The sequence below is a fragment of the Chamaea fasciata genome, unplaced genomic scaffold (genome assembly GCF_029207755.1).
Source record: "Chamaea fasciata isolate MVZ Bird 193981 ecotype frontalis unplaced genomic scaffold, bChaFas1.0.hap1 SCAF_2, whole genome shotgun sequence".
NCBI classification, from domain to species: domain Eukaryota; kingdom Metazoa; phylum Chordata; class Aves; order Passeriformes; family Sylviidae; genus Chamaea; species Chamaea fasciata.
In genome coordinates, this window is record NW_027094087.1 from 27,717,133 (window position 1) to 27,744,630 (window position 27,498).

The 27,498-nt window shown below is 50.6% G+C and overlaps 3 protein-coding genes across 4 annotated transcripts; all 3 read right to left on the minus strand.

Annotated features, from left to right (window-relative positions):
- LRRC23 (leucine rich repeat containing 23) lies at positions 1 to 5,952 on the minus strand. Its single transcript, XM_066177369.1, is given in 8 exon segments — positions 1 to 345; positions 630 to 852; positions 1,461 to 1,597; positions 4,347 to 4,477; positions 4,568 to 4,739; positions 4,742 to 4,823; positions 5,672 to 5,784; positions 5,816 to 5,952. Coding segments are annotated over 8 exon segments (1,017 nt in total). The 5' UTR covers positions 5,933 to 5,952; the 3' UTR covers positions 1 to 303.
- A 3,583-nt stretch (positions 5,953 to 9,535) lies between these two features.
- On the minus strand, positions 9,536 to 12,262 carry TPI1 (triosephosphate isomerase 1). The gene is made up of 7 exons (XM_066175427.1): positions 12,079 to 12,262; positions 11,279 to 11,402; positions 11,118 to 11,202; positions 10,859 to 10,991; positions 10,663 to 10,748; positions 10,380 to 10,467; positions 9,536 to 10,104 (listed from the first exon to the last, which is right to left on the minus strand). The coding sequence occupies exons 1-7, from the start codon at positions 12,188 to 12,190 to the stop codon at positions 9,986 to 9,988; spliced, it is 747 nt and encodes a 248-aa protein (XP_066031524.1). The 5' UTR covers positions 12,191 to 12,262; the 3' UTR covers positions 9,536 to 9,985.
- Positions 12,263 to 12,401: 139 nt separating this feature from the next.
- Positions 12,402 to 27,299, minus strand: USP5 (ubiquitin specific peptidase 5). Of its 2 annotated transcripts, none has more exons than XM_066175430.1 (20): positions 27,164 to 27,299; positions 25,602 to 25,727; positions 25,239 to 25,305; positions 22,277 to 22,410; positions 21,831 to 21,976; positions 21,354 to 21,538; positions 20,679 to 20,773; positions 19,981 to 20,174; positions 19,757 to 19,828; positions 18,441 to 18,522; positions 18,087 to 18,212; positions 17,497 to 17,650; positions 16,920 to 17,094; positions 15,531 to 15,619; positions 15,214 to 15,336; positions 14,458 to 14,601; positions 14,159 to 14,304; positions 13,921 to 14,074; positions 13,180 to 13,264; positions 12,402 to 13,010 (listed from the first exon to the last, which is right to left on the minus strand). In XM_066175430.1, the coding sequence occupies exons 1-20, from the start codon at positions 27,269 to 27,271 to the stop codon at positions 12,917 to 12,919; spliced, it is 2,499 nt and encodes an 832-aa protein (XP_066031527.1). In that variant the 5' UTR covers positions 27,272 to 27,299; the 3' UTR covers positions 12,402 to 12,916. The 2 variants fall into 2 exon arrangements, with proteins under 2 accessions (XP_066031527.1, XP_066031526.1); XM_066175429.1 differs by having other exon boundaries at positions 15,145 to 15,336.
- Between the last annotated feature and the right edge of the window lie 199 nt (positions 27,300 to 27,498).

Genomic DNA, 27,498 nt, shown 5'->3' on the forward strand with positions numbered 1-27,498 from the left:
TAATTATTTTTATTCAAATCAGAAAATCTTGCAGGGTTTTTGGGAATCAAATCCAACCACAGAACCTGTAACTCTCCCCTTTCCCCTCTCAGGCCTACTGAGAATAGAACATAGTACAGTGACTGCAAAAACACTGCAGTGCCTCAGGGCAGCTTCCAGGACCAGGGTGGGTAGCACTCCTCTTTTCTCCAGAGGTAAAATGAGGTGAAGCTGGTACCTACAGTTCTCACTTTCCCAACCTCACATATGGGAAAAGGCATCACTACATCCTGACAGCCTCTGGAAACAGGTGTTAAAAACGGGTCACTCCTCAGTCACTGTATCCTTAAGAGATTCTTTCATTTCCTAAAGAAGGGAGGAGGGAGAAGTTAATGACTCCATGCCCAATGTCTCTTCCCCTTTCACTGCCCTGTTTTGCTAGTGGGGTCAGGAATTGCAGCAGGGTTGCATGTTGGCCACCACAATCAGGTTGCAAAGCCTGGGCTCTTTTTCAGGCTCTTGTGCTCTTGAGACTGACATCCCTCACCCTTCTCCTCATGTAATATAGTGGAGGAGAGGCTTTATCAGCATGCTTGGTCCTTTTTCTTTCTCTTCCTCTCCTCCTAATCCCCACACTGTGTTGTTCTCACCTTTTCTTTTTCTTTCCTTGTCTGACGGATTTTCTCCGCCTCTTCCCGCTCTTCCTCCTCGACTGGCTCCTTGTCGAGGCGTTGCAGCTGTGCCAGCCAGGACAGGACCTCCAGGCGGTAATCGGGTTCTTCGGCGCAGGGATTGTCCATCAGCACCAGTGCCTGCAGCATGGGGAGGACCCGCAGCTTTTCCACCTCCTGAAAGCTTTTGATCCCGTTGCTCCTGAAGAAAAGGAAGCGCAGGGATCAGGGGAAGGAGACCCAGGCAAGTAGTGAAATCCCTTTGGAACACTAAGTGGACAGGAGAGAAAAAGCAAAACTTAGCAGCATGAGGGACCATAGACCTTAGACCACAGATCTATCACCTAAGATCCAGATCTGTCTGCAGGTCTGTCTTGGTTTGGAAACCTAACCCCCAACAAGCTCCCCAGACTGAGGGACAGAAAGGACATCCCTGGATTCCTCTGTGCTCAGACAGTCCATTGAACCGTGTGACATCACCATCGCCCTGCATGGCAAATACCAAGAACTAAAGGGCATTTGCAGGCAGAAAACGCTTTGAGGGAACCCAGCTGACTTATGGCAAGGAATGAAAAGCCTCAGGTGGGGTATGACTGGACAGGCTGATGTTTTCTAAGAAGCCCAGGAAAGGCCCGGGCTGTTACAATGTCTAGACAGCTGCCGAACACCAGCTAAGGATGGTAAATATCAACCCATCCCTACCAGGTCTTCAACTTCCAAAAAAACCCCCCACAAAATCCTGAAGATTTAAACGGGAGTGCAGTCTGATGAAGGGATCTCTGGTCCCTACACAGAGCAGGGAGGACCCACCGTAGATTGAGGTACTGCAGGCACTTCATGCTATCACAGAATCCATCCAGGGCCTCAAGCTGGTTGTCATGCAGGTGCAGAATCTCCAGCTGCTCAAACTCCTCAAGGCCTTCGAGGCTGCAAATGGTGTTCTTGGCCTGAGCATCAGGGAGGCAGGAAGAGAGAAGGAAAATGAGGACACATAAGAGAGGGAACAGAAGTTATTTCTGGCCTTTAAACCTCTTTCTATCCTTCAGACTCCCTATCATTCATAACACAGCCTTGTCTGAAGCTCGATCAGGAGTTCAGGGTCTTGGCCAAGTGGGTTCTCAGGATTCAGATTCAAGGACCAAAAGTTTGCTGAAAAAATGTTTCCCAGAGCATCACTTGATGTCTGAGACAAAACCACCCCTGGTGAATACTCCACTGCCAGCACAGCACCTCTTTCCATGGCAGTGCCAAATGTGAGCCTCAGAGAGCAACAGCACGGAGGGGAAGGCACACCTGAGCCTAAAATTAATGTTTTTAAAGGACGAGTAACCAGCCCCTCTCAGTCACACAGTCCAAATAGTCCAGGCACCTTCCAGTAGCTGCTTCTCTTGTGGGGAAAATTTACGACCAAGAAGCCCCTTCTATTTCTCTGGGCTGTGTCTTACTCCAGGAAGCTTAAAATTCCCCACCACTGAATTTCATTCACTTCACTGAGATGTGAGTTAATGAAGCAGGGAAGTACGGAAGCTCTGAATTTCAGGACTAATTTCACAGCAGGATTTCGGCTGGAAAAGACCACTAGAGGTCTCCTGCCCAAGCGGAGGCTCCCCTCAGTGCCAGCAGCGACGCTCTGCTCTGTCAGGCTGCTCACCGCCTCGTGCGGCCAAGTCTGGAGCATCCTTGGTAATTATCATCTCCCCGCCACGTTCTCCAGCCTGGAGCTGAGCAGGGCTTTCCTTGCTGATGTGGCTCGGGGCTGCAGTCGCTAAGGATGCTGAGACCTGAATGAAAAACGGGGTGAGAGGTGCTGTTGTGCTCTCTCTTCCTCATAGGTACTCAAGCAATGACGTGGGCAATACCTGAGACTAAAAAAGGGTCACAGGCTGAACTGGTGGGATAGGAGAACGTTTTTGGGCTGAGTCATTCGGGATATGGACATTTTGTAGAAACGGAGGATTTCAATAGAAACTGGACAATTGAGAATCTGGACCAGCTGGGCCAAGTAAAAGGAGTAACACCAGGACAAAAAAGGGAAAGTTGGATACTTAGTAGAGGCCACGTGAGCAGATTTAACATTCAGGAAGGATTAGGATATTGTACCCCAGAGAAAATTGTGAGCTGGTGTGGGTGGGGAGCTCACTGATCACTGGTTTATAAAAGGAATAGTAACCTCCCATCACTCTCACTTCATCATTTCAGTGTGAATTATTTTACCAGCCCTGGCTTTGCAAGCACTACCAGGGCAATGCAGAATGGGTATTTTTCAGTTGTTTCATTTTTCCCCCCTAAATCAAACAACATTCTGTCTGACACTCCATCACCTCCCCGTAGACACCAGTTCTTCACCCAGATGTGATGCCACTGCTTCTTATGGAAAGTTACCATACATAGCCCATGATTTCCTCTCCCCTTCCAGCACACTCTACCTTTCTCAGGTCAGCCTTTGCCAGCACTGCTGCACCATGACCAGGAGCTAACACAGCCTTACTGTGACCCTCAAAAATGATGCAAGTGCCCCGTGGTACACAGCCAGCTTGTAGTCTTCCTAGTACATACCACTTTTTACATGCTAAATTTCATCTGCAGCTATGTCATGCATTAACCAAATGTGGTTCAATTCCTTAAATTTAACCCATTGTCTTGAACCCTGTCCTTGAAGCATCAGCTGCACTAACCCAAGGCTAAAGTAACACCAAAATTTTTACACAGAAACCAAACTGTTACTGGGGGAGATTTCCCTGCAAAATGATTTAATGAGCAGGTAGACATGGGAGACAAATTCAAGCCCCAAGGAGTCTTGAGAGTCAGTTGTTCTAGTTTTAACAATCACCCCTTGCAATTTTCCTCTTCCACATGGGCAGCTCAGAAACACCTCATGCCAGGAACCTTCCCTCAATAAAGATGCTCTGTTTTCTTCCCTGCAATAACTCACTTAAGTGACTGGGTATGCTTTGAAATGCTGTATTGTATCTAGTGACCCATCCACTTCAGCCATTCTTGGAGCACCTCCAGTCATAAAATCCCAGTTTTCCATCAGAAAATTGTAGGCAATCTCAGCAAGCAATCTCCTCAGTGTTTTCTGCCAGGGAATCTTGATGAAAAGAAGCCACATAGTTTTTCAAAGCCTTTATCATATTTAATTGCTTTTCAAGAGGTAGTGACTCAGGACATCTGTTAAGTCTTTGCAAGCTGTAGCACAGTGTGATGCATGGGGCTAAGTCATACATACTCTCTTCACTTGCATCTCTAGGAGTAAATGCTTCCTTGAAGTAATTGTTTATGATATTAAGAAACTGCTTCTCCTCAGTTTCACTGCAATATTGAATCAATTTCTTTTTTGGCAGCTGTAGGTGTGAATCATCTAATTGTGCTGGCTTGAAACCAGTATTTGATTAGGCCCATCAGAGAGGAGAAAGAGGCATTGCCTCCCTTTGTCACCCAAAGAGCAAAGCTGTTGCTTTGTCCAGCAATCTCCATTTCTCCAGTGGTCCCAGGGCACGCGGGATACAAGCTTGCCCAACACAGCCTGAAGCAAAAACTGCCCTTCTGCAAGAGGTTGTGAGGGAAGAACCTGATGCACTGAACTGACTCCTCTGTGATTTGTGGTTCGTGGCCACTCCCTTTGTGCTATGTGGGCTGCAGGTGCCAGCCTCTGCAGCAGCTCTGTCCCACTCCCTAGGCTGGCTGATCCCTTACCAGATAGAGCTTCTTGAGCTTGGAAACACCGAGCCCTGCTGTGGTCTTTATCTGGTTTCCTCGCAGCTCCAGGACTTGCTGGCTGAACAACTGGTCTTGATTCAGTCCCAGCACTGTCTGGATTTTATTTTCTGAGTGCCAGAAGAAGAAGAAACAAGAAAGTTAATCCCACCTTGCCAAGAGAGTGTCCCTACAAGAACGAAGAGTGGTGGTTCTATAACCTTTCAGGCTGAGGTTGGCAAGGAGTGGGTGAGTAATGCCCTCCAAATCCATGATCCGGTTGCGATCAAAGCTGATGACTTGGAGGTAGGGCAGCTCCTGCATGCTGGCACTGGTGAGCAGATTCCCATCCACCTTCAGCCAAAGCAGCTGGGTTAGGCTGCTCAGTGGTGAGCCAAATCCTTCAGCTTGTTCTTTGACAAATCCACGTACCGCAGGTGAATGAAGCATTCGAGGAGGCTGATGTCTGTCAGGCCCCTGAGGGAGGGCAAATGTGAATAAAATAGCTCTCATATTTCCCCACTACCATCTTTTGGGGTTGCTCCTTGCCACTGCTGGAGGGAGGGCAACCTTCTCTCCTACTTCTCTGCTGTCCTAGAAGGCCTTGCTGAGAGAAGGAAGAAAGAGGCAGGTGATAGGGACAGGCCGGTAAGCAAAGATGAATGGTAAGATTGGACCTGCTTTCCTGGCAGAGGGAGTACTTATTCCCATTGAGTTGTATCTGTCAGGACAGGGCACAGCCAGAGCAGAGCAAAGAGGAAGTTTTGGGGAGGGGTCTGAGAGACAAGAGTGTCCACACAAAGGACTGTGGGGAAGGACTTTCCTAGTGGAAAAAATAGTGGTTGAGATACCCTATGAGGCTGTTGAAAGAAACAGTCTTAATGGGGCCTTAGTTAGGTGGGCGTGCTGGGGAGGCTGAGGCTCCAAACTGTCCAAGGCCATTGTGGCACAGTACTTACAGCTGCCTGCCTTAAAGGTTAGCAATTAGGAGGACAGATGTCAATGGATATTTCTCGAAGTGCCTGTAGGGAGGTCACTCTCTTCAGGTCCCCCTAGGAGAGCACAGTCCAGAGCGATGAGCAGGCTGCCGCCAGCCTTGGGGGACACTGATGTTCCCAGCAGTGTGTCTGGCTGTGGTGGAGGCAGTGCCCAGGCCAGGGCTGAGGATGGACAGGCTATGCTGAGGCACAGACTGGAATCCAGGAGGCTGGAGAGCAGGGCCTGGATACGCTCCTACCCTGCATGGCCGGTCACCAGCCTGAGGTACAGTGGCACCATGACTGTGGAGTAAGGGGCTTCTGCCGGGTCAGGCACTGCACACTCACTTGTCTTTGGCTTCAAACTTCACATAGGCGTGGGCCAGCCCGTTGCCGGTCTTACTGAGGAGAGAGAGGCCCTCCTTGAGGATTTCCTCCGTCAGGGGACAGGGAGCCGGCTCCTGGGAGAGAAGGAGAGAGCACAACGCCAGCGCTGGCCCAACCACAGCCAGGCGGTGCTGAGGATCTCCCCCTCACCTCGTCTTCCTTCTTCTCCTCCTCCTTCTCCTCCCCCTCTTCCTTCTTGTCCTCCAGCTCCCCGTCCTCCATGCTCGCGGGGCAGGCCGCGCTGGCTGAGGCCCGGGCGCTGCCATGGGAACGGGGGCGGGCGCGGCTGCCCGGGCGCGGCGCGGAGCGGAGCCACCTCCGGGCCGGGCCCGCCGCTGTCCCCAGCACCGGCTGCCAGGCGCTCGGAAGGCTCAGAGCGTGCCCCGCCCTCACCACGAGCGCTTTGCGATCCCGCTCCGCCTTCCCAGCTGGGTGACATCTGCAACTATTAGCGTACCCAGAGAACCGAAGGATTTTTTTCGGTGGGAAGGGACCTCTGTGCGCACCCCAGCTCAAAACGGGGCCGGTTCAGAGTCAGGCAGGGCTGCGCAGGGTGGCGGACGCTCGGGCGATGAACATGTAATTAACTGTTAATTCACCCTCTGGTAAATGTTTAATTAACATATTGGGCAGAGTTAGCCTTGTGTTCTGCATGAAGCCTCCCCGAATACGACCACGTGGATGCCCGGCAGGGTTTTTTGGGGTGCACTGCTCCAGCCCTGTCCTCCCGGCTGTGGAGCTGGGAAGGGTTGAGGCTGCCCGTGCCCAGCCGATGCCAACAGCACCGGGTGTTTACCAGCTGGGAACGCTACTCACAGCTGATGGTCACCAGTGATTTGCAGTTAATACAAAGTCCAAGGTTCTGCTCCCTTTCCCTTCAGTGCACTTTGCTCCTTAGCAGTGCCTGGGACACGTTAGTGCTACGTAAGCTGGTCCTAGCAGAGCTGCTGACACAACCATCAGCCATCGCACCTCCTGCAAAGCACCTCTGTGCTCAGGGCTGCACAGCAAGCTGCCATCTGTGTCCCCTGCCTTGTCCTGCTCGACTCCCCGGTGCCGACCTCTTCTCCTGTGCGAAACATCTGAATTCACTCCCTGCTCATTATCACACAACCACAGAATGGTTTGGATTGGAAGGAACCTCAAAAATCAGCTTGCCTCAACCCCCCTGCCGTGGGCAGGGATGCCACCCACTAGACCAGGCTGCCGAGGGCTCCATCCAACCTGGCCCTAAACACCTCCAAGGATGGGGCAGCCACAACTCCTTTGGGCAACCTGTTCCAGTGCCTCACCACCCTCAGAGTAAAGAATTGATCTGCATATGAACAGTTCCTTTCCTGCCTTTGCTTCCTGTCCTAAACATACCCTAACTACAGAAGGAAACACAAATCTTTAAACTAGAGAAATTTTATTTAGATTATATATATATATATATATATATATATATATATATATATATATATATATATATATATCCCAAACCTAATTATACTGATAACTAAGGAGGATATGTGCTAAAAGCTGGCCTGCACACCCACAGAGGAGTACAGGGTGATGATGGCAGGAGGGGGAGCCCAAGCAGCACCCACCAGGCTGCCTCCAGGCCCATCCCAGAAGCCATCAGCCCACTAAAGGCCCATTTCGAGGGGCACGAAGCAGGTGGGAACCCAGATTAAGGACTCGGAGAAAGGAACACCCTGTCCAGCCCCAACCCAGGGGAGCCTCAGCCCCAGAGCACCTTTAGGATTTGGGGGTGTGGCTGTGGTCAGGGGTGTGGGACACAGGATGGGATGCAGGGGAAGAGCATTTGGGGCGTGCACAGGACTCATTAGGGAGTGATTAGGGCAGGAACCAGGGGTGATCTAGGTCACATAGAGAAACAAATATAGCATTCAGTAATAAAAAGGGCCAGTCATGTGTAAATGATTTGTGATGGTTTGTCCATGTCCTGCACCTGATCAGTGCAGCCTGCCGGCTCTTCTCATTGAACTCCTTTTGCGCTTCGCCCTGGGTGAGGAACTTGTGGCCAGAGCAGCACAGCGAGTTGGCTGCTGGGGGGCTGGAAAGGTTGGGATTGAGGGGCAGCTACTGGGCACTGCCTGAGCCCAGCTCAGGAGGAGACACACTGTACATGGTGTAAATACTTCTATAAATACAGAGATGCTCACTAGTGCACCTGCATCCTGCTCAGCTGGAGCAGGGCGTGGGATGAGGCTGCCAGTGCTGTGTGGGAGTGCTCTGTGTGGATAGATGCGTAATCTGTGTGGCCAGCCATGGCTATTTCTAAGTGGAATACATTCAGAGTCACAGAATATTCTGAGTTTAAAGGGACACCCACAAAGCTCATTGAGTCCAACGTGTGTGTGTGGTGCCTACAGGGAATACAAGCTCAGCCTGGCTATTGTTTGGGGCCGAGGATGTGGAGCCATCACAGCCTCTCTCAGGCTGTCACATCTGGCACAATGCATTTTTCTTCAACAGCAACCTGTTTAAGATCCAACAACTACAGTTTGCTGTGAGGATCTGGCAGTATTTCCACCCCAGAGAGCTGCAGTCCTGCCAGAAAGCAGACAAAAAGAAGAGGAACAAGATCTGGCACTCCTGCTGATATAGAAATGATTTTCCATGAGTTTATTCCTCATCAAATGAACACTTTCATGCCCCTGCATTCTCTCAAAGCAGCAAGATCAATGCCCAGCTCCCTTCTGTTTCCTTCTATGTAGGTCACTCTCCTGGGCTCTTGTGCTGTGGGCTGGGCAGGAGCAGGAGCTGACAGCAAAGCTGCAGCCGGTGGGTGGCCCATCCCTGAGTGATTGTACCCCATCCCTGCAGCCTTAGGACTACTGTGTGTCCCTGCTGCATCACTGCTGCTCTGGTCAGTATAGCACAGTGGCCCCAAACTACACCCACGGCCCAGCAGCCTCTCAGAAACACATGCTCTGGTTGTAGGAAACAGTTTTCAGATTTTTTTTTTCCTTTGCCTTTGAATTATCCTCCTCCTTTCCATGTCACTCCACACACATACAGAGCTGGGAGCTGCCACCTCATAGCTGCTGTCAGGCTCTTCCTTCTCAGACCACCTGATATCCTAGGCAGGAGATCCCTCCCATCCAGCTGGGCAGCAGGAAGCTCCTCCAGCAGCAGTAGGGCAGGAGTCCCCACAGCATAAGGCTTTTTCCTCCTTGCCCCTCAGCTCCTGCCCCTCATGCCTCAGGTGATGCTGGCACTAGCAGCTGGAACACTGCTCATAGGCTCCCCAAGGACGTACCGCCTCACAAATAAGCTCCTCCTTGTGAGGCACTTCTTTTTCATCACCCTCAGTACTACCAAAAAAAACCCCAAAAAAACCCCCAGCAGCTGGAAGTAACATCAAGTCCTGCTTCCTCACCCACCAGCACATGGCTGAAAGCAGGCAGCAAACACTGCCCCAACACAGGGCCTAAATAAAATCCTTCCCTGCAGAATCAGAGCTGCTCCACTTTACATTTAATGAGCAAAGTCAATTTACCAGTCCTTACAGGCAAAGAGCAGGGATGAGCACATTACTAAGCCTGCCAGGGAAGACTGGCTCACTGGTACAACAGCCAGGTGCTCCAGCAGCTACTGGAACAGACACAGATATAACAGAATCACCAGAGGCCCAAAGAAGAGCTATTTTACAGAAGCAAGATACAGTTTGAACCTGTGCAGTGCCTACTGAGGTAATGGTGGACTCTCAGGGAAAAGCCCACAAAAGCCTTCTCTGCAACCAGCCAACTCCAAAAGCAGTAAGTTCTCTACATTGCTTGTCCCTGACATGCTTCCAAATAAGATCCAGGACACGCCTTTGCTTTTTCTTTTTTTTCATTTATTGTTCAGTACGGGACACAGGTGAGGTAAGACATCTCACAAGGGTCTAAGCTGACAGGTTCCTTGCTGATGGAGCTGAAGGATGCAAGAGACTGTGGTTCCTTTTTCCTTCCCACAGCACCAGCGGCCCCCTCTCCCTGCAGGGCTGCAGGGAAAGGGGGAGATACTGGCCAGGTAGGCTGTGGGCTCTGAACAGGTCAACGGGAAACTGGGGGTTCAGCTCAGAGAGGAGACTGTCAAGACTCTGCTGAGACAGGCTCCTGCTAACAGGACTCCAACGTGGTGGGGTGGTTAGCAGAACATCTAGAACAATGACTGTGAAGAGGGAAAGCCTCGAGGGAGGCCTCCGTACTGAAACGTGTGCAATGAAAGGTCCCTTCTTGCTTCCATTTCTTAACCACAAGGGACAGCTCCTCATGGGGTGCTTCAGTGTTTGGCATTGATAATATCCACAAACTCTGGCTTGAGAGAAGCTCCACCAACAAGGAAGCCATCCACATCATGCTGAGAGGCCAGCTCCTTACAGTTGCTGCCGGTGACAGAACCTAAGGAGGGAGCAGTGTTTTAAGGTCAGATGTGCCAGCTCTAGGAAAATGGGGCCAGGGCAAAGGCAGGACCGGCATGGTACCAGCCACCTCTTGCAGACAGCAAGACTGTCTCCCATTTAACCAAGAAAGTTACCCAAACAAGTCAAAAGGTGATTCTTTATGCTCTGAAAGTCAAGAATTTCCTTGCCAGGGAGAGAATTATGTACAGCTGCAGCAACAGGTAGAGGAACTAAGCACTTCCTGCCTTGGAAAGTTGCTTCAGACTCACTTACCTCCATAGATAATCCTAGTTGACTGAGCAACAGCATCAGACACGTGACTTTTCAGCCACCCCCGCAGCTTCTCATGAACTTCCTGAGCCTGCAATACAACACAAGAGTCACACTGAGGCCTGAGCCATCCTGCACACAGGTCCCTTCCAAAGAAGAGGGAACAGTTAGAGATTCTCTAAGTCACTAAGAATCTCCAGAAGATTTTCAGTAAGAATCTTCAGGAAGGTTTCCTGAGGGGGAAGGGTCTGTTGGTCATTTAATCAGCCACTTCCCTGGCTCATACCTGTTGGGGAGTTGCAGTTTTACCAGTTCCAATAGCCCAAACTGGCTCATAGGCAAGAACCACTTTGCCCCAGTCCTTCACATTATCTAGGGAGGAGGGAGAAGGCAGAGGTGAGCACAATAACCCCCATACTGGGAAGGGCAGAGCTGGAAAACTGCTAAAAAAACCTGGATCAACCACTTCTTTTTCCTCTTACCAGCAATAGCCTTGGTCTGTTCAAAAACCACCTTCTCTGTTATGCCAGCTTCTCTCTCATCCAGCTTCTCTCCAATGCAGGCAATGACTCCAAGGCCCTCAGCCAGAGCATGAGCCACCTTCTGCCCAATCAACTGGGAATGGAAAAGAAACAAGGTAGCCAATAAAACAGGTAGGAGGTCTGGTTTAATTTCCCACTTCTGCAGTCTTTGCAGACCCATCTGAGCTGGACCACGTCTCCATTCTATGAAGCCACTCACCTCATCAGACTCTCCAAAAACATGTCTCCGTTCTGAGTGACCTAGGATCACCCATGCAGCCCCAATATCCTTGATCATTGCTGGGCTGGGGAGAAAGAAGATGACTCACTGGAGGAAACTGATGTCCCAGAGGCACCCTGACTTTACTCTCTGGGGCTCACCTGATTTCTCCTGTGAAAGCACCCTTTGGGACCTTGTAACAGTTCTGTGCTGCCACTGCAATCTTTGCATCGAGCTTCTGACGGGCAAAATCAAGGTAGATGGCAGGGGCTCCACAAACCACCTCTGCAAGGCAAAGCACATGGTTACCCTTGTTACAGGTGAAGGGCAGAAACCGTACCCAGCCACTGATCCCAGCCCCAAGAGGTCATCCCTTCTCTCCTGGGCACGCACAGCCTGCTCCTCCTCACTGACATTTGGGGGGGCCCTCTGCCACAGGACAATCCCTGCTATCCGATGACTCAACAGCAGGACGAAAGCCCTTTCCAGGGGGCTGGACAGGCGATACCAGGCCGACGGCCAGGTCGCAGGGGTCTCTTGGAAAGTGGCCTGATAAAAGGCAGGGTGAGAATCCCACCCTGCAGCCTGGGCCTGGCCTGGCCGAACCGGGGAGAACCGCACCGGGTTGCGCCTGGGGTTGTAACCGGGCACAGCGGCGGGGCAGGGGCAGAAGGCAGGGTAGGGGCAGCGCTGCTTGGCGCTCCGAGACCCCGGCTCCCGGGGGCTCGGCCGAGGGGAGGCGCGGGGCCCCCGGGGTCTCCGGGGGTCGGCCTCACGTGCCCGCCGGCCCCGCGGGAACCCGGATCCGGTTTCGCGGGTATATTTAGGGCCGCTGCCGCGGGGTTATATTTAGGCCCCCGCCGCCCTCTGACATTTGCCGCTCCCCCGCCCGGGCCCGGGCCCGGTCCCCGGCTCCGCAGGGCCGTGAGGGACGTGCGCTACGTGCGGGCCGCGCCCTCACCGGTGTCGGCGGAGAGCTTGGCGCCATTCAGCGTGTGGATGAGCTCTCCCAGGCTCTTCTTGTCGCCGTTCATCTTCCAGTTGCCCCCAACGAAGAACTTCCTGGGCGCCATGGCGGGAACGAGCGGCAGCGGGGCCGGCACCGGAGGAGACGCGAAGGTCAGCGGCGGCAGCGCGCGCACGGCGACCGGCGCCCCTTTTATAGCTCGGCGGCGGCCGAGACCACGCCCCCACATGCCCCGCCCCAAACCACGCCCCGCGCGATAGCCCCGCCCCTCGCCCCACCCGCGCCTTCCCCCAGCCAGGAGGGGGCCAGACAGGAGCCAGGGGGGTATTTCGACTTTTATTTTGTCCCTCGTGTATTTTGGCATGTCAAGGGCACACAAGGGGAAGCGCTGCTCGTGGCCCGCCTTGCTGCCCGCCCCACGCCCACGCCCGACAGGGCGGGCAGGAGGAACCCCCCCCCCCCCATTCACAAGCCACACGTACACACACAAGCCCCCTCCTCTCCTTCCGGACAGCATGGAGGTGGCATCGTCCCACCAAGCAGCGAAGCACTAGGGCTGTGTGTTACGGGGGTGGGGACAATGAGGACATTTCCTATAGAAACAGACATTCCCAACCCCCCGAACCCCCTTCACTCATGTTCATGGGGGCTCCAGCCCCCAGTCGATTAGTCAGTGAACTCATCTCCCCCTGTCTCCACAGAGAGGCCGTGAAGGGACTGGGAAAAGGAGCAGGGAAGATAAGGACCCTGCTCCCACCCTCACTGCCCCCACCCCTTTCCCCCCCACACTTTCAGCCCACTCTTCCCCCACCACACACAGCAAGAGGATGTTCTAGCTGGGAATCCGCTGATAGAAGTAGATGTAGCCCAGGTCCTTGGGGGGCTTCTCAGAAGCACAGACTTTCTGGTCGTTGTAGATCACCCACCTGCAACAAGCACCAGAGGAGCTCAGGAATGCCATTCCGTGGTTAAGACAACTCGATTCCACTCACCTGCTCTCAGGCCCAACCCCCCCAAGACCTCTGAAGAAATGGGAGGATGGGGATTTAAAGCAGTACCTCAGTTCCACAGCGTAAGCACTGTGGAAATCCTTACCTGCCATCTTTCTTGATGTGACAAACATAATGTCCACACATAGTTGAAGTGCCCATGTGGCTGATGAAGGCAAACAGCTGATATTCTTGAAAGAAGGAGGGAAGAGAGGATTGTCAGGGAGAGAGGAAAGGTGTCTTATTCCCTAACACCCTGTGCAAGACACTCTCTAGAGAAAGATCCATGAAGGAAGCTCTGCTGGGTAATAATTTAGAACTGGATGCCCATCAAGTGTGACTGTGAGTGGTCTTAAGGCCTAACATAGAGGGAAATGGGATATACTAACTTCCATTTCGCCTTCTCTCTTTCAACTTTTTATTTGGGCCATGGGTGTTGGATAGATAAGGCAGGGATTCTGCCTCCCTATAGCACCCAACAGCCACCACCACTGGCACAAATTCTGTGCACAGACTGGAACTGCTTCTTTCAGTGGGAACCAAAAGGGCAAAAAAGCCTCCCAGAACCACGGGATAAAAGCAGCACAGCCCTTCCTGTCTTTCACTTGATGGTACTTCCCCAACCTCTCTTTTATTGCCTTCTGGGTAATCCTCTATCAGCCTGAAGGGTTTAGACTACTTTGCTATTCCTTCCCTCTTCCTCCCTGCTTCCACCTCTACATCCATACCAGCTCTGCGATAGATGCTGCTGCTGCTGCTAAAACCTGCAATAGTGCATGGATCAGGAATTACAAAGTCATGTTGAGTTTGCACCCCAAAGTCCACATTCCTATGGCTTGGGACTCACTTCCAGGTCCATCGCGCACTTTGGGACCCACAGGGACGGATTCAGAGATGGACTCGGCTGCTGAGCGCCCCTCTGAGATATCCATAGCAGCTTCTGCATCGAGGTCATCAATGTGACTGAAGATCCAATCCACAGCACGCTCCAGACTGTTGTTCTGGAAGGAAGAAGAAGACAGTGAACTTGAGAATTCCTGCTCCTGAGAAAATCCTTGCTCTCTGATGTCACCTGTGCCTCTCACCGTGGCTCTGAGCGCTTTCATTGCCTGGTCCCGGGAGAAGCCCATGGAGACAATGGTGGCCACACTGTCTTCTGAAGGAGGGTCTGGGCAGGCAATAGTTGACCCTGGCCCACTGGATCCAGGGAGAACTAATGGGTTAGCGAAGTCTGCAGCAGGAAACACAACACAGCTCAGAATAATTACATCTCTCCAAGAGGGTACAGTCCAAGTCCAAACAACTTCACTTTTCCAGTGTGGTAGTAGGACACAAGCACAACAGCCCAGAAGCAACAAGCTTCACCACGGCCATGGCCTCATACCTGGATCGTCCATATGTGACATGACCCAGTTCATGGCCGCCTCAACGCCACTATTCCCTGTGTAATACACGGCTTTGCGGCAGGCATCCATGGGAAAACCCATTTCCACTAGCTGGATAATCACCGACTCATCCAGCATGGGTGCTGTGGGAAGACAGAAGTTAGAGCCACCCACTCCCACCCATCCCTGCTGGCTCCATTTCATCTCGTGTCACACAGCCTCCAAAGCCACCACTTCCTGGCTATATTTCACACCAGGTTCCATCTCTCAGCCTATATCAACCACCTTTCTTCTTCAGAAGAGCAGTCTCACGCACAGGCAAAGCACAAAATTATTCAACCCACGAACTCAGGAGCACTGGATCTTTCCTAGGCTCTGAACCCAACCTCCCACTGTGGTTTGTGAAAATTAAATACCCCTACCAATAAAATCCTGTATAAATCCCAGCTCTGCCTCCTCTAAATGCACTGGACATGCCACCCCCCCCATCTTGCATGGAACAGGAATCCACAAACCCCCTTGCATAACACCCTTGCATAACAAGTATGCAAGGGAGGCAGCTGGCAATCGCTGACAAAAGGACAGGGAAAAGTCTGAGCAAGTGGGAAACCGCTAGCATGGGACACAAGGCAAGGAGAGCAAGGAAATGAGTCAGGCATCAGGAAGAGAGGAGGAGAATCACTAACATGTCGGAGAGGAGAAGTGAGGGGAGCAGAAGGAGTCGTCGTCCTCGTTGCCATAGAACCCCAGGCTACCTTTGGGCTCATCTGGTGTCACCAGTGGGGGTGCGATGTCTGGCATTTCCTCTTCTCCTTCCTGCAGCCCTGTTCCCTGCAGTGCAGAGATATCCAGCTCCTCTGGCATTTCAATGGAAACATCTGCAAGATACGGTCTTGCTCAGCCTCCATGTGGGGCAGAAACAAAGGACTCGGCTGGGAAATCTAGAAGGCTAAGTCCCTGGGGATGCCTGCAGCAACTTTTGGCATAATTACTTTCCTTCTGGCAGTAATGACCACAATATCCATATGTGACTCCCAGTACCTATATGGTCTGTACTTCTCATCCTCCTTACCGAGCTTTTTGGGCACCCAGTCCAGACCGAAAGTGAACTTCTTGATCTGGATGACCAGATAATCTGGGAAAGAAGCGAACCGTGTTGTTCTGAAAGAGACACATAATATTTTTTAAATACTCTGTTAGGAAAGATTGAGGGTAACTAGCTGATCCAAGAAATCAGTGAGTAGGGCAGAGCCATGTCCTGAGCAGGTTGGGGGATACACTCTTCTGTGCAGCTTTCCTGTGCTGAGCTTAAAGCTCCTCAAACACAGAACCATTTCAAAGGCAGAAGCCTTGACAAGATGAGATGGAATGCAAATCTTGGAGATGAGAAAAAATAGTACATACTCTAACTTCCAATCCTCTATTTTACAAGCCTGGACAGATTTTGTTTAATTAAAAGTCTAACCCTTAAGGAATGTAGTGGAAGTAACATCTTTTCTTAGACCAAGAGATGCACCTGCAGGAACTGACAAGCTTTCAAGCACAAGAACACTTTTTCGGATATGAAACAGAAGCAGTAAATTTTAAGTTAACTGAATTTGATTAAACATTATTTAGTTAGACAATTTGAGAGAGAAAATGTCTGGAATCTATGAAACAGAGGGGAATGTTTGTGAAGGGAGAAGCACCTATAAGAGAGACAGATATTCATTACCAGGTGATAATTGCAACATGCTGTAGAACTAAATGAGGCAACAGTAAAGCATTTGAATATGACTCAGTAAAAATTAAACCAAAATGTTACTTTTCAATGTGATGTTTGTTTATAGTAGCTACTGCTTAATAATAGAGTATTTGTTAGAAAAGCACTTCCAACTCTTGGAGGACTTTCATTGCAAAAGAACACTGAGTAGCATCACAGCAGAAAGCTGCTTACATTTGTAATCTTGTCACTGCAATTTTGCACTGTTGCATGCGCTAGAGGCAGTGAGAAAAATTAAAGCTGTTTTATAAACCTTGCTACTAGCATTTAAGTTAGCATTCTTTCAAAGAACTCACACACCTGTTACACTCAGTGTTCTGCTGAAATCTTAACAGTTAAAAACTTGAAGAAATTTTAGAGATGGTGCAAGATCAGTGTCATCATATAGTCAGTACTGATTCCAAAGCTGAAATTTTAAATTTACAGTAAAAGCTACTAGTTTTCTGCAATATCACTGTTTTTGTAGCCCCTCAGCAACTGAAATGTGATGGCTAGGACTTCACTAGCACTGCTGTTCTGCCCACTCAGGGCAACCACTCTAGCACTGATGGACTCATTTCCTCTCTGCTTCAATGTTCTATGGACCCAGGGTGTGGAGGACTACAAGCTTCAGTTTCGTTCTTCTCCCAAGCCACTACAAGAAGGCCCCAGAGATGCAGCTATGGCCAGTTCATCATAGCTTAGTTGACACACACTTACTTAAGAGCCACAGACTTGGCCTGCAAGGCTGTGCTCCAGAAATCATCCACCTGCTCTGGAGCTCCATAGGCCTCTAGGCAGGAGCTGAAAGGCACCTTGGCTCGCACCAGCTCAGGCAGTGGCTGCTTCTCCTCCTCTGCCTGCCTCTTCTTCTCCTCATATTCCAGCAGTTCATCTGGAGAATAAAGCAGAGGAGTCAAGGACCACCTCTAGGTACCTACAAAGCGGCTGGTGTAAGCTACACCCAGAGGCAGAGCAGGCCTAGAGATACACGCCATCGAGAGTGGAGCCCAGCTTCCAGAACTGGAGCACAGTTCTGCTACTGCAGTCACTCCTGTTTTGCTGCTGAATCACAGCCCAGCTTGTGGTGTCCGAGGGAAAGGAGAAGGGGGAACTAGAGGGACATCACCGTGTCACACCACCTCTGAAGAAATCAGCCCAATCCCACAAAAGCAGGAGAAGGATCTGGCCTCAGAAGTGGCAAAGAAGTCCCTTTCTCATTTAAGGAGTTCTGTAAGGATAGTACAATATAGAAACATAGCGTTTGCTACTGTTCTGGTCTTGGCACATTACTGACCTTTGTTGAGTGCAGCATCCATGGGCACAGGCAGCTGCATAATATAGTCCACACGCTGGGTATATTTCACCTTTTCTGTGGCCAGGCACTTCAGCTTCTCCTCCACCAGAAAACGGAAGACCTCGTTAGGGTTCTCCGAGCTGCGGCAGTTCCTCTGAAGAAGGAGAGATTAGAAGGACAGGTGTAACATCAGAATGGCAGAAACAATGATCTGCAGTAACAGTGATGCCACACAGCACATGGCTGAAGAGTATTCACTTCTGCACCTAGTCCCCTGGAAAAGACAGCAAAGAGGAAACTAAAGCCAGCTTCTGTACTCCAGGAAGCCATGGCATTCCTGCTACTAAAGAACAAAGTTTACATCTCCAGCTGTGCCACTCCCAAAAAAGATTTCTTCATGGAATCAGCCCTGAAAACATGGCCAAACACCTGTCCTTCTCCACCCCGGGAGGTGCTAGATGGCCCATTTCCCTGTGTTCTCTCCTCTCTGCTCCTATTGCCACCTTCTCACCTCCACTCCTCACCTGTTGCTATGAAAATAAAATCAAGCTGGGCTTTTCCATGACTTGCCAGACAGACTCAACCATTACCTCCACCATGTTGATGAAGTGCAGAAAGAATTCCTGGGCATCCTGCTGTCGGTTAGTGGAAAATTCTGGGTGCCCCTTTCCGATGAGGGACTTAAACATGCGTGGAGCAATGCCATTTTGCATACCCTGCAAATAACAACGTGGAAGAGGAAGGTGGTCATAATTTGCCAAGCATGTATCCTGGCATGTAGCATTCTCTTCTTAGCCATGTTTTTCTTCAGGTGACAGAAGAAACAAGCCTTGGAACAAGCCCCAACACATGCCTTCGGAAAAGGTTCTCCCTCCTTTGCCACATAGCACACACGATACCTCATGCAACACATGCCTCAAGAGGATGCTGTATCCAAGCCTCACCTTCTGATCAGGCTGCTGCTCCCCATCTGCAGAAGCTGGCCTTGAATACTCCCCAGAAAGCAGACCATGGCCCAGTTTGGCTCTGGAATGACAAGGTCACTGTTAGGATCAATGTTTCTTCAATCTCACATGCTCCAGGAGCCACATCAATCCCTCCAGCTTTAACACTGCAGTGGGCTGTCAGTCTCACATAGAACAGCTTCCTCTACTGCACCAGGCAAGGTTATTTTATTGTGGTCTGCTCTCTGGCCCCTGGAGACATGGCTTCAAAGTTACTAGAGCTTTTGTGTGCCAATCTCAACCACTGCTTGCACACTGAGTAGAACATGAAGGAACAGCTGGTGCCGAGCCACACAGCAGCTGTGCAACAGCCAAGCTGAGGTGCAGCCTGACGGGGGAACGGAGCAGTGTCTGACTGCAGGAGACAACAGGGCACAGAAATTGTCTGAGCCAGAAATAGCACTGCTGCGAGCAGACTGATCACGTTTTCCCAGAGGAAAGACTGACTGCATGAGGTGCTTAATGGACAACAGTATGTGTTCAGTGATTTCCTCCTGTGCCCAGACCCTCCTGCTATTCCATTTTACTCCAGTCCTTCCCCATCATTATTGCCACTTGTCTGGAACCAAACGTTACCAACTCCTCCCATTGCCCAGGCAATAATCTTTCTGGCTGTCTCACCTGAATCCCCTCTCACTGAACACCTCAGTCCAGGCTGCCCAAATTTAGAATCCTCCTGTACCACTGAACACCCTGTCCACAAATGCCACCTTCCACTCCTCCACCCCAAACTTCCACATGCTTGTTTGAGAGCAGCTGTAGCACAGACTTCACATACTTAAAATGCAACCCCCCTCCCAAATCCTGTGTTCCTCCTTCTGCATATTCTCCAGCACAGAACCTCTTGAGGGAAGCCTCTTTAAGCATACATAAGTTATCTACTGAGAATAAAGCTGCCTAAACATACTCTTTGCTCTTTGCATACATGCTCTTTGCCATCTCCCTCCACTGCAGACAGCAAGCCCCTTTTAACCATTATGCAGACAGAAGCTGCTTCCCAGAAATCCCTCAGTTTAACAGGCATAACACACATAATACATTTCAGAGCCTCTCATGCACACAGGATGCACTTTGTCCTCTCCACCTAGGGCATTCAGCTGAACTTCCTGGGCTTAGATCCTTATTGATATAAGGGTCTCTGGTTACAGGCAAGGAAGGAGACGGGAGGCTTAAGGGAGAACCCTGGAGCAATGCAGCACAGAGGGGATGCATCCAGGCAGCCTCAGCCTTCCTTCTCTCACTAAAATTCTACGTACACTTGTGTGCTGAAATCCTGTGTGGGGTCCGAAGGTGCACTTTGGAATATCTTCTCCAGCTTGTCCACATACCTGCAAAGCAAAGCAGAGCAATCTAAGGGATATGCAGCTTCATCTGCTAAAAATGCAGTTCTGAGCATGATTGCTGCAACAGAAGCTCCCAGTTCTAGGAGACCTTTGTACTGATCCCAGACTAATGGAAAGGAGTGATTAAGCTCACTTACTTTCTCTGGAAGTCTGGGATACTGAACAGCACCTGCATCACAGAATTGAGGTAGCAACTGTTGCCCAGGTTACGGATACCGGTGTACCCAGGCCCATAGAGGGGCTTGAGTTGAACACCAGACTCCTGGATGAGCTCCCACTCCCCAATGCGCTGGTTCATGTCTATTTCCAGTTCTGTCATTGTCTTGTCTGTCTGCAGAGGGAAAGAACAGGAAAATCCTCAAAGAAGACTCAAGGAAACACCAGAGGTGTGAAAAGTGCTGTAGAGAAACAGAGTCAAGTGCATTTTGTTTCAGTCTATACACAGAGAAGGAAGAAACAAGACTTGTTTCCATATATATGAATACCTGGGACAGAAAGAGGAAGGAAAAGAAATATGGGAGAAATCTGAACCATTCCCTATGAAGAGGCATGGAAATCACACACTAGCAAAAAAAGCTCAGCACCTGGGAGCCTTCCTGCCCACAGTACTGACACATAACCCATGGGAAATAAACCTGAGGGACATGAAAGAAAGGCAAAAAAGGCAATCAAAGAAGAGGGACAGATGAGACAACTCTCTTTGTGACAAAAACCCCCAGGGTTTCTTGACCAGGAATGGTTCTGCATAGCCACAGAAAGGTGGAATCCAGCTAAGACACCTCAGAGCTGCTTCCCTCTCCCTCTGGGCCTATGGAGGACACCACTTCCTCCTCACCTTCTGCATCTTGAGCATGTCAATCCCAAAGTGTGCCAGGTGCTCTGCCAGGTTGGGATCCAACACCATGTCATCCTCATCATAGGAGTAGACATCTATGCAGGAAAGAAAAGAAAAAAGAAAAGAAAAAAGGAAACTTATAATGGCCTGTCATCTCAAATTCACAGCTGGATGAAGAAAGCGCTCAGAACTGGGAGTTTTGACAAATTGAGCCACTGGGCTTTCTGCCCTTTCTCAGCAGAATAACATAACAGACAGAATATTGAGATTCCTCCTAAGCATGTGACTAAGACAACTTTGTCACCGATCAGGGTACAGAGGTACACTTATGCCAGGAGTAAGGAAACTGGGTTACTGTGCCATATACTCGCTGCTGAGGACTTGAACACACAATTCTTCGATAAACACCCCAACACAGAAAATCAGATGGCAACCTGGATAACAGTTCTAAAAGCTCCTAATTATAAGGGGGGGGCAGAGGAAGGCAAGATTTTTTTCACCAGCTCGTTCTTTGCCTCATACAAGAAGCAGGTCAGAGTGGGAAAGTTCACAATGGGATGACACTGCATGTTCCAGGTCACAGGATGGCCAACGCCACCCTGCCACCTGCAAGAGATCTGTGTCAGCCTGAGTGGTGCCTGGCATCCCTAACCCAGGGAGGATCCCCGTTCTCACCAGCCCCATCAGGAGTAATTGTTCCCAGTTTCACAGCCAGCGGGTAGCCGGTTTCTCGGTAGTGCTCGACCGCGTGGTTGTTGCCACCGCTGCCATCGAAGTAGCGCCGGCCACAGAGGATGGCTCCGTCGGTCATGTTCAGCCACAGGTTCTCCTTCATGTCACACTTGCTGCACTTCCAGCCACTAGTGACAAGGAACAGAGAAAAGGAGATCAGAGGGAAAACCTCTGGGTTTTACCTCCCAAGCCCTCGCCATTGCTGCCCACTGCAATATCCATAGTATAAGTGATCTCACTCCTCTGTTACTACAGAACGCTGAGAACCCCGATATACCTTAGTGTGCTACCTCCCCTGAATCTACTGTGACAAGGCATGCTCAGAGACTCACAAAAGAAGTCTCATCTGCTGCTGCAGCCCAGCACAGGAGAAGGGCCTGGGATACAGAGTGACACAGCAAGTTCCAGCACTATGCTCACCAGGGTGGGATGCGGACATCGTTCTGAAGCTGGTGCAGGGAAAAAGCGTGTTTGGAAACACGCCGAACCTCCCCATCCCAAGCCTGCACCTCCTGCTTCCGTGAGGCTGAATCTGCTGTCAGGATGGCCTCAATCGCACTGGCAATCTGGAATTGGGACAGCAGGAGAAAACATGAAGGGTTGCCCTACCACAGTAGGGGCACAAGAAGCTTCCAGTACCACAACACTCCACATTTAGGCAAGTCAGTTGAGACTTTCGGGAGCCTCAGTCACACACAAGCTGGAACTCTGTAACATACAGCACTGTGTAAGTGCAGAACAGTCCTGATGACTGCCAGCTGAGACTTCACAGCAGTCCTGCAGGATCCCTTTTACAGGGCAGTTTCCTTCTCTGTAATGGCCCATTTCCTCATCAACAGTAAACACAGCCCTCCATCCAAACATACCCTGTCTTTGACCATGTCTGGTAGTCCCTCCAGCCCATCACGTGGAATATCCAAATGGTCTGGCAAAATTACTATTTTTACATCTTCATCATATTCAAACTTTTCTTCTGTGATGTCAAATCCACCTTCTACACCTACAAGAAGAAAAAACATTGTGGTAACACATGAAACCAAAGACCCTGAAAAGCTTCTTTCCCCACAGCTTATATGAAATAAGGCACCATGACTAAGACAAAAATCTAAATCAGTGATCCACAATTTTTCTTCCATTTCTGGACCCCAGAACTTCTGCTGGTGGTGTGGACTTCACAGGACCTAGTGACAATAGGTTTATTTTTCCCAGTTCTCTTTACACATGCTTAACAACAATCTCCAGACTGGCTACAAGCAGGAAGATAACCAAACCTCCTCTAAAGAGGCACTGGCCAGAACAGGACCAAGAAAAAGCACTGGTGTTCATCCTTAACCAGAATACTCAAGACAATGAATGGAGATGTGCATGAAGAAATCACCTTGTAAGCCAGAGCAAAGGTCAGGTCTACTAGCATCTTTAAGAAGCCTGCCTCTCTTTCTTGCCTTTTCCAGAAAGAATAGTCTAGAGTCCTGCACTCAAGCAAGGAGATCCAGGAGTTCCTCTGGAACCAGAATATCCAGAATTGCAGAAAAAGTCTGAGCAAAGAGATAGTGATAGTAGTTTCTATGCCCACCTAGATGTGCTTTCCAGAAGTTGCACCAGAAACAGGAGATCCATACATAAGGGTTATTTGCTAGTTGTAAAGAGTCATCATGGATGCTCACCAAAACATCTGCAGTTCCTGCAGATTCCCTCACCTACAGTTTTTGGATTATGTAGATACTCAGAGGAAAAGCCTGGCCTTCTCTGTTCTGCAGATATTCACATCCTACGTCCCAAAAGGAAACAGGCAGAAGACACGTGGCTTACTAGCAGCCTAAACCCCCTGTGTTTTTAAATGGAATTTCCTACATTTCTGGAAAAATTGCGTGCTGTGACTGCAATAATCTCTGCAACAAATATCTGCATGGTCAACAACAGCTGCAAACATCTGCAGCTGCAACAAATCTCTGAAGGGAATAAAAGCTTTTGCAGCTCAATGCCTCTGCCTCAAGAATCCTGTGTGCAACACAGTTCTGATAACCACTACTGTATTTCCTTAAAACATTCTTGTCAAAAATATCCAGTTCCATGATATCTCCTGCAACTCCCTCCTTAGATACCTACAATTTTACACTGTGCACGAACTGCTATGTATGAACACAATGATTTTAGAAAACAGTCACCAGCATCATGCAACAAGATACCTAGATAATCCTCTTCTGTGCCTCTTCAGCACAGCCCAGAGATTTCCTGTCACCACTTCATAGTGCAAAGCAATACACAACCCCCCAGGGCATTACACAATTCCTAAACCCTAAACAAACTAAACCAGACTGGTGAGGTCCCCTCAGATAGTTACATGAACCTTCTGAGGCTCCAGATGAGGAAGAGGGTCAATAGCCACCAGCTTGCCCTGAGGTACACTGCCTCCCTTTCCATGGTGGTAACCTAAGCACTTCACACCACAAAAGTCCATCAAACAACATGCAGGCACAGGAGGCCAGCACTGTAGATCTTTTCTCATCATTGAGAAGGAAAATGAGGTACAGAGGGATCAAGGGCTACATTTTGTTCACAAATCTTTCTGGTACTTTAAAAAAATCTCCCGTGTCAGGATTAGCAAAACCACCACAGTTCAGCAAAAACAAAGATTAAAAAAACCCTTCTCCTGAACTTGAGACCATTGTCTCAGAGACCTAATACTTTTTATTTTCTCCTGCTCCATTCACCACTAAGCTGTTATCACAGACTGATATTTGCTGACCCACAGACAACACTTGTAGAAAGACCTTTGTGGAATTCAGGATGCAGAAATAACTCATAATGCAGACTGGGCCTCATCTCTCCCAAAGCAGCACAATCATATATATATATACATAAAAGCACCGGCTATCTGAAGAAACAGAGATTCCAGCCTCAATTTTGCAAGAAGTGATCTTTGGGGCTCTATTCAGCTCACCAGCACAACAGGGAGCAGCTGACAGTCTTAACAGTGGTATTTGTGCTCTGGCAGCAGACAAGTCACTCAGCATCTACACCACGGGAAATGTGAGCCAAAATCAAGATGTTCACAGTCCAGATTCTGGATTTCCCTCTAGTGGTCAGCTTCCAGCAAGCCAAGAACCTGTTACTGCTACAAATGTTCCTGTCCCTTCCTTTATGTGTCTCCATAATGGCTCAGAGATTACCAGCTGAAACTGCTCCAAATGAGCAGCATCTGCATTGATTGCTGTGACAGCCCTCTCACTTGGTGAAAGACAGTAATGGAACACTGGCCTTGTTCTTCCAAAAAAGGGAGATTTAATTTTTTTTTTACGTTTTAATGCTCATACGTATTTTCTCCAGTTTCAGTCTTATAAGACCTAATGAGCCAAAAATGTTAATGCAGCATTTTCCATTAATTTGTTCCCCGTCTGTATCAATAACGCTAGTTCAATATCCGAAGAGTTTAAAAAACAGTTTATCTGCCACGAGCTTCAAACTTACTTTTCTCAGACATGTATTTTCTCAAACTTACTTCAGCCCTATGCTGGGCACATTGTGTTTAAGCAACAGGCCCAGTCTGGTGATCCCCACACCAAGCTGACCCAGGCATGTGGGGTCATGGCAGAGGATAAGAAACCACACTAATCCAGGGAAAACAAGATGCAACTTTGGACACAGAACACAACGACCTCCTTAATGACTGTTCTACAGAAACTGATCACCTGAGACACACTGGAAAACATGAAGTCTGAATTTGACCAGGAATACTAGCCAAGAAGAGTAAAGCAAAAGAGACAAACGAGGCAGCTCCAGAGCACTGGCTGAACACAAGGACCATACAGTACACAGGTGCTTCCTTACCAATAGCCAAGCGAGTTGGTTTCTTCCTTGGGGGATCCCCAGCACTGGAGTTGGTGTCTTCTTCCTTCTGTGGCATTGAGAAGAAATAGGGAAATAAGAGTTAAGGAGACAGGCCCGCTGTGGCAAGCCTTAGGGATTGAAATCAAGCTACTCTGAAAACAGAAAGAATCCAGGCAGAAATAAGTGAGCAATCCATACGACAACTCAGCATAACCAGAACTGAAGCACGGGTGTCCCTCAATTCACCAGGAAAGAATACAATTGTATCTCAGGAGAGAAAACGCTGTATCTGATGGAATACACAGACACAGCACAGCTCTCAATTTCAGAACAAGTTTGAGCATACATATTTTTATTTTTTACCGGTTTACGTGTTCTTTTGAGGTGCAGGTAGACCCGCTGGCCTGTTTTCTGATAGTGCTTTTCCACATACTGCTTCCCAAAGCCCAGGAACGTGTTCATGCAGATATACAAGCCGCCATCTGACTCCTGGAAGGAAGGAGGGACAAAACTGAAGGGAGGTGGTAAAGAATGACATTCCAGCTGCTAGGATAGGCATGGCAGACTAGTCATTATTTGTTAAGTCATGGCAACAGCTCATTCCTACACAGCAGCCACAAGTAGCTAGTAAGAAATAGGATAGCAAGCCCCAGCCTGGCTGTCCCAGAAGAACAGGTACTCCTGTCATGATGATGTATTTAAAAAACTATTTGCGTGTTCATTTATGGCAGGATGCTACCAAATCAGGAAAGCCTGAGTTTCCACAAGAGTTTATCTGGTAAAAGGCCCTTAGCACGCACAGATTACAAGTTCAGAGTATGGTACAATCATTACCAGCTAGAATGTGGCACCCTGTCCAAACATATGACTCCCAGTGCCATAGGGAATGATGCCAAGCTACACTGTGAGGAAGGTTAACAGACCACTGTTTACTTTTGCTGTTGTGTTCAAAAGCCTGTAAGCAGCTTGGAAACAGATACAGAACGTGCCCCCACCACCCCACCAGCAGCTAGAAAACACCACACTCATTCAGCAGATACCCTTTTCAAACAGAGGGTGTAGGGGACCCAAATGCAGAAGCTGGAAAGGAGGGAAACCACTAAAAAGCTTTCAGAAGCTGCTGGGATTGAGACAGAGTGGCTGTGCATGGTCAGGCATCACTGTGGAGCTCGGGGAGGGAAAGAGGGCCAGGATGCCATGTGCCACTTCCTCGAAGGACCCGTATCTCCCAGCTGCGTCCCATTTCTGCTGGGCCGGGGCTCAGCCCTCACAGGCGCCCGTGAAGGACCTCAAGGGGGACCTCGCCCTCCCGCTGCCTTCGCCTCCGCAGGTCCACTTAGGCCGAGCGGGGCTAGCGCAGGAAGCGCAGGGATGCCAGCGGGGTGGAGATGGCTGGAGAAGGGACCACTGCCATCTTAATGACACAGCACCGCCTCGCCCCTCGCCTGCCGGGCCACGCCGCGCGGCCAGGCCGGGGAGGTGGCTCAGACCCGGGCAGGGCGGGACCCCCGGCCCGCCCCCCCGCCGCCGAGGGCGGGCCCGGGACGCGCCCGACCCCCGCCCCCCGCGGGACTACAAGTCCTGGCGAGCCACCGCACGGAGAGTTCGGGCCGGGGGCACTCACTCTCCAGGGACTGCCGGCGAGCCGGGCCGATCGGGGCGAGCGCCCTGCCCACGCCCGCCCCGGCCCCAGAACTACAGCCCCCAGCGCACCGCGGGCGGGCGGGGCGCGCCGCGGGGCACGCCGGGCGTAGTAGTCCGCGAGGGCCCAGCGCGCCGCCCGGGAGCGGCCGCCGCGGCCACCGGGGAACCACAAATCCCGTGAGGCCCCGCGCGGGCGGCGCCCCGGCTGGCGGCGGGGTGGGAGCCGGCCGCGGCGGGAGCAGCCCGGGCGGGCGGGCGGGCCGGCGCCGGGGCGCGCTTACCGGCGTGTCGAAGGAGAAGGCGCACTCGTCCTTGTGGACGCGGTCGCCGGCCTTGGGCACCCGGATGGACGGCAACACCGACAGCAGCGCCTCGCTCAGCTCCGCCATGACAGCGGCTCACCGCGGCACCGCCCACAGCCCCGCCCCGCCCAATCGCAGCCCAGCGCGGTCAGGCGGGTTCTAGCCAATCGGCAGCGAGGCTGGAGGCCGGACTCGCCGTGCCGACCCGGTGGCTCGACCAGTCGCAACCGCCCTTCGGCCATCGCGGGAGGCGGTGCCGGGCTCCTCCACCAATAACAACGTACAGAGGGGCGAGGGGGCGGGTCTGTCCACGA